Raw genomic sequence first — 14,783 nt, 5'->3', positions numbered from 1 at the left:
CTCTCTCTCTCTCTCTCTCTGCTTTGTTCACCCGTCTGTCTGTCTGGTTGTCTGTTTGTCCTTCTGCCTGTCTGTCCAGATTGTCCATTATGTGTCATTCCACTTTTTAACTGGTATTTATTTTCAAGAAATAATATATTGGGGGATGGATAGATAGATGAATTGCTGCATGCACAAATGGATGGATGGATGGATGGATGGATGGATGAATAAATGGATAGATTGATGAACTGCAGTGTGCATGGACTGATAGACGAATATATACATGATAAGCAGTATGGGTGGATTGATGGATGGATGGATGGATGGTTGGTTGGATGGATGGATGAATGAATGAATGGGCAGATAGATGAACTGCAGTGTGCATGGACTGATAGATGAACATATAGATGATAAGCAGTATGGGTGGATGGGTGGATGGATGGATGGTTGGATAGATGGATGGATGGAAGGATGAATGAATGGGCGGATAGATGAATTGCAGTGTGTTTTGTTTAACGACACAACTAGAGCACATTAATTTATTAATCATCGGCTATTGGATGTCAAACATTTGGTCATTTTAACATATAGTCTTGGAAATGAAACCCGCGAAAAAATTTCCATTAGTAGCAAGGGATATTTTATATGCACCATATCGCAGACAGGATAGCACATACCACGGTCTTTAATAAACCAATCGTCGTGCACTGGCTATAACGAGAAATAACCCAATGGACCCACCGACGGGGATCGATCCTAAACCGACCGCGCAACAAGTGAACGCTGTATCACTGGGCTACGTCCCGCCCTTGGATGGACTGAATGCATGGACGAATTGATGTCTGTGTAGATTTTCAATGGTTGTGTGCACGGAGGGATGGATGGACAGACATTACACACGACGGGGAGGGGGGGGGGGGGGGGGGGGGGGGTATTTTGTAACAAACTTCACTCCTCCAGCTCCTCATCAGAGAATAACGAGTCAAGAAAATACAAACGACTTTTATTTTAATAACAATACGAAAAATAAAACAATAACATTTTCAACAAGTATGATCGGTCAATACAGGCACGGATCGAGGAATTTTTGCAAAAGTGGGGTGGTAGCAAGGGGGACGGGGGTGGGGGAATCTTGGGGACATCCAAGACTACTTATATTTGAGAATACAACCCCCCCCCCCCCCCCCCCCAAAACAAACCAAAACCCACACGACAACGTTTTGTGCTTACGTATAAGCACTTAGAAATGAGTATTAAAACAAAATTAGGAAGCTGGGTGGTCGAGGCCCCCGACCCAACCCCTGGATACGGACCTGCGACATAACACAGACACATTAAAATGTCAAAACAGACAACAAAACAAAAACAAAACAAAACAAAACTTAACAAAAACAAAATCAAAACAACAAAAAACAACAACAACAAAAACAAAGCAAAATATAATATAACAACAAACAGCAACAATAATAATCATCATCAAAACGTGGACAGATTTTTAAAAGAAATAATTATCAAACAAAAAGTAATGACAAAAAGAAAGAAAGAAAGAAAGAAAAGAATAACAAAAGGGAAGAAAGAGAGAGGTAGAAAGGGGAAAAAACAAAGAAGTAAACAAAATAAAATAATGAAGTAGAAAGAAAAGAAAAGAAAAGAAAGAAAGAAAGAAAGAAAGAAGGAAAGAGAGAAAGAAAGAAAGAAAGAATAACAAAAGGGAAGAAAGAGAGAGGTAGAAAGGGGAAAAACAAAGAAGTAAACAAAATAAAATAATGAAGTAGAAAGAAAAGAAAAGAAAAGAAAAGAAAAAAAGAAAGAAAGAAAGAAAGAAGGAAAGAGAGAGAGAAAGAAAGAAAGAAAGAAAGAAAAAGAAATAAAGAAAAAGAAAGAAAGAAAGAAAAAGAAAGAAAGAAAACAGAAAAAAATAATATAAAAATAAAAAGCAGTAGAAAAAACGAAGAAAAAATTAAAAATAAAAAATAAAAAAAGAGAAAGAAAGAAAGAAAAAATAAAAAAAGAGAAAGAAAGAAAGAAAAAATAGAAAGAAAGAAAAATATATACACATTCAAGTTTCAACCCACAATATTTAAAATAAGTATACTTTTTACAAAGCTGGAATTTTTCGTAAAAACGGACATTTGATAGAAGCCAGCCAAACAGACACAATACACTATAAACCTACTAGTATATAATGAAATCTCTCAAGACCGGACCCTCTATAAACCAGAATTCCCTCAAAACTGGACACTTTTACAGAGTCCCTTTTTAAAAACCAGGACAAAACGTAACCTCTCTATACCGGATCCCATTTAATACCGACATTTGTCTTGGTCCAAAGGGTGTCCGGTTTAGAGGGGATTCACTGTACAAACAAAAAAAATGTTGCGACTTATCTTACAGTAATTCTACACAATGTTACTATCTTAAAACAAAAACACAACATATTGCCTCTTATATAAATACAAAACGAATATTTGACACTTATTTTAAATTAAATATTCAAAATATTAACAGTCATCTTAAAGCAAAAATACAAAATACTGCTAACTGTCTTAAAATAAAATACAAAATGTTGCCACTTATTTTAAGGTAAAAGTACAAAATGTTGCAGTTTTAAATTGAAAAACAATTACTACTGATTCAAGTAAATACACAAAAACTAAAATATTGCCACTTGCCTCTTTTATATTAAAATACAAATGTTATATACTCATAATAAAATAACAATATGCATGCCCGTACGCAGGTGGGGGGGGGGGATGCGACGGGTGTGTACGCACCCCCCCCCCCCCCAAATTACTAAAGGTCCACTCTTCTTATTAAATTTAAATAACGTTACGTAATCGTTGTTGTTTTGAGGGGTTATTTTTATGTTGATTGGTCCCATCATGAGCAATTCGCACCCACCCATTAAAAATCCTGCGTACGGGCCTGACATGCTACCAATTGTTTTAATATAAAATAATAAAAATATTGCCACTAGTCTTAAAGGCAAAACACAAAATATTGTCATTTATTCCAATGTAAAAAATGCTGAATATTGACAATTGTCCTAATGTAAAATACAAACTCTTGACACTTTTTACAGCAAAACATCTTTAATTATAAATAATGCGAATTATCTCTTGTCATAAAGTCAAAATAACCAAGTTGCCATTTATCTTAAAATTGAAACAATAAATGCAACCATTTACTCTTAAACTTACAAAAACTATATATGTTTCTATCTGTCTTAAATACAAAACATTGCTATTTGTCTTAGAAACAAAATACAGAATGATATTATATATTTCCGAAACAAGGTACCGTGTGATAGCACCATTCCACTATTGCCGTGTCATTACTTTCAAGAACCCCCCCCCCCCCCCCCCCCCCACACACACACACACACACTAAGTAAAGCCCCGTTTACACATGAGGCCATAAACGTCTTCTTGTTGCGAAGTCTAGACTTTGACGAGCGAAGTTTTTATGGATGTCCAAGTCATGCTCCTCCGGATAATATATCTTTAAAAAACAAAATTCGTTTTGAGCAGGGACGTTTCAAGCCCCGAACCTACTACCACCACCTGGATAGTAAAACTATAAATCAAAGCAAAATAACAGAGCACAAAATTGGCACTTGTAAATTAAAAGGACATTGTATTTATTCAGGAAATGATTGCCTCTTGCCTCCTCCCCCCCCCCCCCCCCCCAACACACCTCCGTTCAACCCTCGAACCTACTAACGCCCCCTTGCACCCGCGCCTGGATAGTAAAACTATAAATCAAAGCAAAATAACAGAGCACAAAATTGGCACTTGTAAATTAAAAGGACATTGTATTTATTCAGGAAATGACTGCCTCTTGCCTCCTCCCCCCACCCCCACATACTCCCGCTCAACCCCCGAACCTACTACCGCCCCTTGTAAACGTACCTGGATAGTAAAACTATAAATCAAAGCAAAATAACAGAGCACAAAATTGGCACTTGTAAATTGAAAGGACATTGTATTTATTCACGAAATGACTGCCTCTTGGCTCCCCCCACCCCCTCCACCCACCAACACACTTCCGTTCAACCCTCGCACTACTACCGCCCCCTTGCACCCGCGCCTGGATAGCAAAATAACAAAGGAAAAAAACTGGCAATTTTAACTTCAAAAAGACATTGTGTTTTTTGTCAGAAAACGACTGCCACTTGCCCCCAACTCCCACTAACACCCCACCCCCGTTCCACTGAGCATGGCCCTGTTTACACATCAAGATCATAAAGGTCTTCTTGCTGGGAAGTCGCATCCCCGCTGTTATCTCGCATTCCAATTGTGGAGTGTCCGTCCAACCAGTACGTCTGCATGATGCCTTTACCCTGTGAACAACAGAACACACAATGAATGAATGGATGGATGGATGGATGGACAGATGGATGGATGGATAGATAGATGGATGAATGGATAGATGGATAGATGAATGGATCGATGGATAGATAAATAGATGGATAGATGGATGGATGGATGGATGGATGGATGGATGGATGGATGGATGGATGGATGGATGGATGGATGGATAGATGGATGGATGGGTGGGTGGGTGTATGGATGGGTGAGTGGGTGGATGGGTGAATGGATGAATGGATGGATGGATGGATGTATGTATAGATGGATCTATGGATGGATGGATATATGAATGGATGGATGGATAGATGAATGGATGGATGAATGGATGAATGGATAGATGAATGGATGGATGGATGGATGGATGGATGGATGGATGGATGGATGGATGAATGGATGGACAGATGGATAGATTAATGGATGGATGGATGGATGGATGGATGGATGGATGGATGGATGGATAGATGGATGGATGGATGGATGGATAGATGGATGGATGGGTGGGTGGGTGTATGGATGGGTGAGTGGGTGGATGGGTGAATGGATGAATGGATGGATGGATGGATGTATGTATAGATGGATGGATGGATGGATATATGAATGGATGGATGGATAGATGAATGGATGGATCGATAGATGAATGGATGGATGAATGGATAGATGAAAGGATGGATGGATGGATGGATGGATGAATGGATGGACTGATGGATAGATTAATGGATGGATGGATGGATGGATAGATGGATGGATGGAAGGATGGATGGATGGATGGATGGAAGGATTGACGGACGGACGGACGGACGGACGGATGTATGGATGGGTGAATGGATGGAAGGAAGGAAGGAAGGAAGGAAGGAAGGAAAAGAAGGAAATGTTTTATTTAACGACGCACTCAACACACTCTATTTATGGTTGTATGCCATCGGACATTTGGTTAAGGACCACACAGATATTTAACCCGCGGTCGCCAATTCATGGGCTATTCTTTTCGAGTAGCAGCATGGGATCTTTTATTTGCACCATCCCATAGACAGGATAGCACATACCACGGCCTCTGATGTACCAGTCGTGGTGGACTGGCTAGAGCGAATGAGTGAATGACTGCATAAGTGAGGGAGTGAGTATGTGTGTGTATGATTCAGTGAATGATTAGAAAGAAAAGAAGAAAAAGTTTTATTTAACGACGCACTCAACACATTTTATGTATGGTTATATGGCGTTGGACATAGGGTTAAGGACCACACAGATATTGAGGGAGGAAACCCGCTGACGCCACTTCATGGGCTACTCTTTTCGATTAGCAGCAAGGGATCTTTTATATGAACCATCTCATAGACAGGATAGCACATACCACCGCCGTTGATATACCAGTCGTGGTGCACTGGCTGGAGCGAAAAATAGTACAGCTTTAAGAGTCACCTTGATGAGGATGGGATCCCTGGCAGTCATATTGAAGACGTTGTTGCTCTTCTTTAATATGTTGAACGTACTCGAACTCAGGTGGATTTTCCCAGCTGACAAAATAGAAACACAAATGTTAATTAAAGGTGCATTATTGACACACAAATGTTAATTAAAGGTGCATTATTGACACACAAATGTTAATTAAAGATGCATTATTGACACACAAATGTTAATTAAAGGTGCATTATTGACACACAAATGTTAAAGGTGCATTATTGACACACAAATTAAAGATAAATTATTGCCTTTTAAATACATTTTGACATATCAGGGGTTTTTTTTAGGGTTTTTTTCTGAGTGTTGTTTAGCTTTTGTGTAAAACAAAAAGAAAAAAGAAAGGTCATATACGCCGCAGCGTCAGATATGCCGCAGTGGGTATATTTCCATGTTTTAAAACGCATAACCCGAGGGCAATATACAAGAAATTGACTCGGTATTTCAATCTCAGTCTGATACTGAAACACGATCTTACAATTCACTAAATTTTCAGATACTGGGCCTTTGACATTTTCCATTCGATGCACCCTCCGGAAGAGCTTAAAATTCTGGAATTTTTTAATATTTTTTTTAACGTTTTTAGGATTATATTAAGTTAAGATTCAAGTACGCTGTCCTGGACATGCTCCTCAGCTATCTGTCGTCTATGTCTATGTTTGTGGTTAGTTGTTAGTGAGTTAAAAGTCGGTGTAGTGGCCGTACCCAATACCTACTGAGTAGTTAATACCATAGGCATACAGGCTCCCATTTTTTTAGGGGTAGGGGGGAGGGCAGACTGATGTTTCTCCGAATAAAACGAAGGTGCAATAATACAATAATACAATGTACAGCAATGATTCAATGACCCAAACCTTGACCTTGCTTATGTTTCTGGGGACAATAAAAATGAAGAAACAGAATTTTGTCGAGTACTAGTATATATTAATTGTCGTTAAATACTCACACATCCCGTAGCTTTTCATTCTGGACGCTGTGTTGACCGTGTCGCCGAAAAGACAGTACCTTGGCCTGATGGTTCCCACGATACCAGCCATGCAGGGGCCTAAAAGAAAGGAAGGAAGGAAATGTTTTATTTAACAACGCACTCAACACATTTTATTTACGGTTATATGGCGTCAGGCATATGGTTAAAGACCACACAGATATTGAGAAAGGAAACCCTCTGTCGGCGCTTCATGGGCTACTCTTTTCGATTAGCAGCAAGGGATCTTTTATATGCACCATCCCACAGACAGGGTAGTACATACCACGGCCTTTGATATACCAGTCGTGGTGCACTGGCTGGAACGAGAAATAGCCCAAACGTAAGTAATGTCTGATTTTAATTATGACAAACGGCTCTAATTTAAAATATACCAAATAGTGTTTAAAAACTAGAGACTGTCGCTTTAAGCATTTAGACTTTTGTTTTAGTTTGGAATTTTTAAAAGTATTTTTTGTTTGTTTTTGTTTTACTGCCTGTGTACTCCCAAAGATCCACTACAGAAACAATTTAATAGTAAACAACGGATTCAAATAAAACACGCAATAATGTCCTTACTAAACATGAACCTCCCCACCCCGCACATCCCCTATAGTCTGTCCATAGGCGTACAGGCTCCCATATTTCTAGGGGCACAGGTTGATTTTTGCCCGAATTAAACGAAAATGCCCGAATCTGGATAACAACATTTATTCATATTAGTATTACTACCAAACAGCTAAATAAAAGTTTTGTTTTGTTTAACGACACCACTGGAGCACATTCATTAATTAATCATCGGCTGTTGGATGTCAAACATTTGGTAATTCTCACACGTAGTCATTAGAGGAAACCCGCTACATTTTTTCTAATACAGCAAGGGATCTTTTATATGCACTCTTCCACAGACAGGATAGCACATACCACGACCTTTGTCCAGTTGTGGTGCACTGGGTGGAACGATAAAAACGTAATCAGTTGAATGGATCCACCGAGGTGGTTCGATCCTGCGATCCTGAGCTAAATCCCACCCCTCCCGTACACTTATGAGTCTGTCCCACAGGGAACGCCTTTTTTTCATACTATGGAATTTACTACAAGTTATTTACTTCTGAGCCGATTGATTTGTAAATTGCACACACAAATAGTATTTTGTGTTATTTCCAAACCACTTTTACTTTTCTTCTTACGTCAACCCAAACTGAAATTATTTACCAAACAAAACACACACAAAAAAAAACAGTTTTATAAAATGATGGGACGGACTATAGAGAACTTACCAGTGTTGATACCAATCTTCAACTCGATGCATCTATCTCCGTGAGCAACAAAATGCCGTTGACGAATCATAGTTTTGAAATCGAGGGCGAGATTGGCTATTTCAAATGCATGCTTCTCTTTAATTCGCATAGAAAGACCTAAAATACACAAAGAGAACTTCAAATACAAAAAAACAACAAAAAACAACAACAATACAAAAAAAAACCCAACCCCAACAACACCCCCACCCCCCCCAAAAAAAAAAACACACGCCAAAAACAAAAAAACCGTTGGACAGATGTCACTAAAATAATGACTGCTTTCAGAACATGTTCGTACTACCAAATAAAGCAATGATGTAGACCATTTATCCTACTTTTGAAATCAAGGCTCTGATTGGCTATTTTATATCAAGAGCATGTCGCTCTTTGGTTGGCTGAGAAGACCTAAAATGCATACAAAGTGATATCGCCGCGTTTGCTAACTCCATCGTGGCAGTTGGTAGTCTGATGGTAGGAACGTCAACCAAACGAGTTGAGTGACATACATTAAGATCGATTATGGGTAATACATAGGATATTAAACTCGCTACCATTTCGACCGGCCTCGGTGGCGTCGTGGTTAGGCCATCGGTCTACAGGCTGGTAGGTACTGGGTTCGGATCCCAGTCGAGGCATGGGATTTTTAATCCAGATACCGACTCCAAACCTTGAGTGAGTGCTTCGCAAGGCTCAATGGGTAGGTGTAAACCACTTGCACCGACCAGTGATCCATAACTGGTTCAACAAAGGCCATGGTTTGTGCTATCCTGCCTGCGGGAAGCGCAACTAAAAGATCCCTTGCTGCCTGTCGTAAAAGAGTAGCCTATGTGGCGACAGCGGGTTTCCTCTAAAACACAGTGTCAGAATGACCATATGTATGACGTCCAATAGCCGATTATAAGATAAAAAATCAATGTGCTCTAGTGGCGTCGTTAAATAAAACAAACTTTACTTTTTCGCTACCATTTCGTATCATGATTATGTCACTTGTGAAATAATTTTCATTGTCACTCGCTAAAGCTCGTGACAACTGAAAAGTATTTCACACGGGACATGATACGAAATGGAAACTCGTTTAATATCCTATAATTAATTGTTAATCTTAGCGCACCCATCGTAAGTCGTAACTTCGTCGTAAACGTTGACAATCTTAACCTAGCATAAGTTAGTAATTAAAATTACCTTAAATCGCTGCCCCTGTTTTATATATTAGTATGCACATTATTTGTAGACTAACATTTTGTAACGATTGTTTAATATGTACATCGGAGATGAGTTTCATTATCTATGTCTATGTAACAAACTCAAAGAAAGAAAGAAAGAAATGTTTTATTTAACGACGCACTCAACACATTTTATTTACGGTTATATGGCGTCGGACATATGGTTAAGGACCACACAGATTTTGAGAGGAAACCCGCTGTCACCACTACATGGGCTACTCTTCCGATTAGCAGCAAGGGATCTTTTATTTGCGCTTCCCACAGGCAGGATAGCACAAACCATGGCCTTTGTTGAACCAGTTATGGATCACTGGTCGGTGCAAGTGGTTTACACCTACCCATTGAGCCTTGCGGAGCACTCACTCGGGGTTTGTAGTCGGTATCTAGATTAAAAATCCCATGCCTCGACTGGGATCCGAACCCAGTACCTACCAGCCTGTAGACCGATGGCCTACCACGACGCCACCGAGGACGGTCCAAACTCATAGATGCTCGAATGAGGCTGCTAACGAAATATTATTTTGTGAGACTTAATGCGATTAAAATGAAAGAATTCTTCAAATGCAAACGTGTCAGTAGCAATGTTAATAAATTCACTCTTTTTTAAGAGTACTGCATTCTTAAAACACCGTGAATCTATTAACATTATAAATAGTAACTTTTCTTTCTGAAAACCTATTTCATTTTGCTAGATTTTCTGTTATTGATTTGTTTTTAATTTTGTATCTATTTATGTTCATATATACACTATAGAGATATGACTCTTGCAATCTTGACGTATATATATATGTGTGTGTGTGTGTGTGTGTGTGTGTATGTATATATATATATATATATATATATATATATATATATATATATATATATATATATATATATATATATATATATCAGGGGTGGGGAAAAAACCCTTTTCCCGGTCTGGGACCGATTCTCGATCTCTGAGAGGTTTTTTAAAACGTGTGTTTGCCGGTCCCACTTTTGTCATCCTTGTCGGTCCGAGGCATCTGTCCATTTCTATTATTGGAACAAATTCTTATCCGTCAAGTGGACCAGCCTGCCTAGACATCGGTATCTCGTGCATGATTTAAATAATAAATAAATAGTGGTCAATATTTGTTATATGTATAAAATCCTCTGATGCTACCGGTTGGTGGCCTTAAGCGAAATAAACATCTGTTCTGTTCTCTTCTCTTCTGTTCTGTTAGGTAATGAATTCAGGGCGCCGACCCTCACATTACCATAACATATATCTGGGGCAATAAACTTTATGAAACCCCCTCCCTCCCCATAAAAAAGAAATAATAATAATTAAAAAAAAGAGAAAACAAAACAAGAAACCCAACTTAAATGTCAAAATAGGCAAATAATGAAAATCAAAAACCTAATAAGACTCGTGACAGTTGGTAGTCTGAAACTAGCATTATTCCGTAATTAAAATTGCCTCAAATGTCAAAATAGGCATATGAAAATTGAAAACCTAATAAGACATTAAAAACCCATTATGTACCTGACACGACCATGTAGGAGTCGTTGATCGTCTCCACCTTGTAGACCTCGTGGTTGGCCAGCTGCTCGTCGAACGCCGTGTACAGACGATTCAGAATGTGGACGATCTCGAAAGGCGTGCAAACCGTGACGATATCCGTGAAGCCTTCGATCTCCGAGAACATAATCGTCACGGATTTGAAATACTCGGCCTCTATGTTTCGATCGCTCTTGAGCTTGTCGGCGATCGACTTGGGCACCATCTCGTACAGCAGACTCTCGGTTATCTTCATCTTCTTGTGCAAGCTTTTCATCTTGGACACCAACGTCTGGGCGTATCGCTGGATGTCGGCGGTGAGGGATCGCACGAATAGGATGACCACTGGACAGACGACGCCCACCACGACGAGGATGATGACGCAGATGATGAGTTTTCTGTGATAGGAAGGAGATGAGGTATTAGAGTGTAAGAGAAAGGAAAGGAATGCAGAGAGAGAGAGAGAGAGAGAGAGAGAGAGAGAGAGAGAGAGAGAGAGAGAGAGAGAGAGAGAGAGAGAGAGAGAGAGAGAGATACAGACAGGAATATAAGAGAGAGAAAGCAGTAAGGAGTTTTAATATGCACTTTGAGAGAAATATGCAGAGTGACATAAACCGATGCCCTGTAATTGTTCTCAGTGTACAAATTTACTGTACTGTAAATTTAAGTAAATTATTCATATCGGTGTGTGACGAGGGGTGCATTTATTTTATTTTTTTTGGCCAGCAGGAAAACAGTTTTGCGCGAGTATACACAAGCGACAGCAAATGCCCACGTCAAACCATAAGGACTGGGACACTTTCCTGCCCCCCCCCCCCCCCCCCCCCCCCCACCGTACCTTTCTTCCCCGTCAATGCTGGCTTCGAGCTGGTTATTGACCACTATAGCCAGGTCCTCCTGAATAACCAGCAGACTGTCCAGATACAGCGTCATGTTGTCCCCCCCCCCCCACACACACGTACCTTTCTTCCCCGTCAATGCTGGCTTCGAGCTGGCTATTGACCACTATAGCCAGGTCCTCCTGGATAACCAGCAGACTGTCCAGATACAGCGTCATGTTGTCGAACCACCACTGAGCCTTCAGCACAGACGGCTTGATCTTCACCGAGTGCTGAATCTCGTAGCGGAACTTCTCGATCACCGCCGTCAGGTTGGTCCCGTGTTTCGACACGCCCTTCTGGAAGATGGCATCGATCTCCTTCCAATAGGAGACAGCCGAGCGGTAGTTGGACTTGAAGACGTTCACGTTCTGGTTGTAGCTCTCGTAGACCTTCTGGTTCGGGAAGCTACCGTTGACGTAGAAGACGACCCCCAGGGCCCTCTCCAACCCGATCTGCTCCATGCTAGTGACGATCTTGTTGTACGAGACGAGGATCTTCCACATGGAGGTCATTTTAGACTCACTGATGGCGTCGTAGAACCACTCGATGAACGGCTCGATCAGCGAGTTGTAATACTCGATCTCGTCGTATATGGCGAAGGCCTTCTGGTTCAGCGACTGTCGGTGCTGGTTCAGGAAGTAGTGCAGTTTGCTCTTGGAGTGGTGAACGGAGGTCTTCTCTGCGGTCAGGGGCCAGGTGGAGAGCTCATTGAGGGCCTGGTCAGTGAGGAGGTATTCGTTCAGGAGGAAAGTCTTCGTCTGGGGGCCCAGGATGCTGAAGTACAGAACGGACATATCTCGCTCTCGCTGGATTCGGTTGAGAAACTTTCCCAGTTCCACGCTCACCTTGACAGCAGATATAGTCTGGAAGGGAAAGGGAATAGAATAGAATAGAACAGAACAGAACAGAACAGAACAGAACAGAACAGAACAGACCAGACCAGACTAAGAATAGAATAGAATAGAACAGAATGACTAGACTAGATTAGAATAGACTAGAATATACTAAGAAAAGAATAGAATAGAATAGAATAGAATAGAATAAGAATAGAATAGAATAGAATAGATGTTTAACGACACCCCAGCACGAAAGGTACATCGGCTATTGGGTGTCAAACTATGGAAGGGGAAGGGAATAAAACGTAAAGGGACATTTATTTTGTTTAAAACTATTGACTTTTAATTATTTTGTTGAGTGTACATGAGGACATTTGGATTAAATATTAAAGATTAAAGTGGTTTTGTTTAACGACACCACTAGAGCACAGACAGACGGATAGACGGATGGACGGCAACGAAGCCTATAGTCCCCTCCGGTTGGACCGGTAGACGACTAATAAAATGGTTCTATCGGAAAGGATCGAACCTAGGAACTCTCGCTCCTGGAACTGGTAATACTGACCTCTTCCACGTCAGACATATCCTGTAGAGTATCATTCAGGTCAATCACAGCGAAGCTGAGCAGTGCCAGGATGGGTAGCAACGTGAGCGTAAGGATTTTCACCAGCTGTTTCCGTCGACCAACCACAGTCAGTGGGTTGTCCTGGCACAGCTTCACTATATAAAATAATAATATAAAGAAAATAATTTTCACCAGCTGTTTTTGGCTTCCAATCACAGCTTGACTATGTAAAACAATAATACAAAGAAAGGAATTTTAATCAGCTGTTTTCGTCGACCAATCACAGTCAGTGAGTTTTTCTGGCACAACTTGACTATGTAAAATAATAATACAAAGAAACGAATTTTCACCAGCTGTTTTTGGCGTCCAATCAACGGTCAGTGGGATGTCCTGGCTTAGCTTGACTTTGTTAAACAATGATACGAAGAAAAGAACACCACAAATGAGCAAGACTAAATACAAAGGACACAAATACAGCGATAGGGCTAACTACGTTGACCTTTAAATAATGGGGGGAGAGAGAGAGAGAGAGAGAGAGAGAGAGAGAGAGAGAGAGAGAGAGAGAGAGAGAGAGAGAGAGAGAGAGAGAGAGAGGAGAGAGAAAGGGGGGGGGGGGGGCGAGAGAGAGATGGATATGGAGAGAATGACAGAGATGACACACAGAAAGAGACCCATTTGCTTTACCGGTGCTCTTTGAACCCCGATTTAACCACTAACAACTAACCCACCGTCCTGGATAGACAGCCCAGATAGCTGAGGTGTGTGCCCAGGACAGCGTGCTTGAACACTAATTGGATATTAGCACGAAAATAAGTTGAAATGAAATAAACTGTCCAAATGTCCGTCTAGCTCTCGAAGGGCAGACTACTCGGTGCTCGGGCTTATATTGTTGCTTTAATGGGAAGAAAAACTAAAAGGAAAGCACTAAAAAGATTCATCATTCTGAAGTTCTGTTAGCCAAAAAATAGTAATATACGAGACAGGTGGGGGGGGGGGGGGAGTGGGGGGGGGGGATTGGTGGTGATAATGAGTCATGAATGGTATTATAAAAGCTAAAATATTGGGTTAAACTACTTGCATGTTCATTAGTTTGCCGCCATCGTATGACCCCAGGGGCATATCCAGGATTTTGTACGGGTGAGGGAAGAGGGGGACGGGGTGGGGGTGGGGGAGAGAGCATAATATTCTAAAAAGTGCAGGTTTGGGTTTGCCGAAAGCAAATGAGCAGAGCTCTCCAAATATTTTTGAAATAATAATGCTCAGGAACGCGTTTTCAGGGCAAATTAGTAATGTATATTGTGGATAATTCATTTTAAAATAAAAAAAGGGCATTTTAAACAGCTGGGAGGGTGAGGGTGGAAGTGGGGGTCACGGGCCGTCTGTAACCCCCTCTGGATCCGCTAATGGATGCCATGCCCATTGATGGCACCAGATGACCCTCTGCTACTTGCTTACTAGTATTAAAAAATAAACTTACACAACTTGTTCTTTTGTGGATGCAGCACTTCAATAATTTCATTGCCGTCCAATTCTGACACGATTGAAGAATGGGCCAAATTCTTGTTTCGGTCTGGCATGATGGCTGATTCGTTGGGTTTCTGCTCCCAAGAGTTTGTATCTTCGAATACTTATGTATGCGTCGTGGTAACAGAATTATGCTTGTCTGTAAATATAATTATGT

General features: G+C 40.7%; 1 protein-coding gene across 1 annotated transcript; it reads right to left on the bottom strand.

The window, feature by feature from the left end:
- Nucleotides 1-4,210: 4,210 nt before the first annotated feature.
- LOC121389805 lies at nucleotides 4,211-14,679 on the bottom strand. Its single transcript, XM_041521454.1, has 8 exons — nucleotides 14,580-14,679; nucleotides 13,103-13,257; nucleotides 11,783-12,564; nucleotides 10,813-11,218; nucleotides 8,052-8,280; nucleotides 6,754-6,852; nucleotides 5,769-5,863; nucleotides 4,211-4,324 (listed from the first exon to the last, which is right to left on the bottom strand). The coding sequence occupies exons 1-8, from the start codon at nucleotides 14,677-14,679 to the stop codon at nucleotides 4,211-4,213; spliced, it is 1,980 nt and encodes a 659-aa protein (XP_041377388.1).
- Between the last annotated feature and the right edge of the window lie 104 nt (nucleotides 14,680-14,783).

The sequence above is a fragment of the Gigantopelta aegis genome, chromosome 15, assembly GCF_016097555.1.
Source record: "Gigantopelta aegis isolate Gae_Host chromosome 15, Gae_host_genome, whole genome shotgun sequence".
Lineage (NCBI taxonomy): Eukaryota > Metazoa > Mollusca > Gastropoda > Neomphalida > Peltospiridae > Gigantopelta > Gigantopelta aegis.
Note: the sequence above shows the minus strand (reverse complement) of the source record. Positions and strands in the feature narration are given on the sequence as shown.

Bases quoted from the DNA above. Each gene is read 5' to 3' on its own strand.
- LOC121389805 (XM_041521454.1), bottom strand. From the start codon at position 14,679: ATGCCAGACCGAAACAAGAATTTGGCCCATTCTTCAATCGTGTCAGAA. The intron at 8,281-10,812 runs GTGTCAGGTACA...TTTTTTGGGGGG, and splicing joins TCAACGACTCCTACATGGTC to GGTGGGGGTGTTGTTGGGGT. The intron at 4,325-5,768 runs GTGACTCTTAAA...TGTTGTTCACAG, and splicing joins GGGATCCCATCCTCATCAAG to GGTAAAGGCATCATGCAGAC.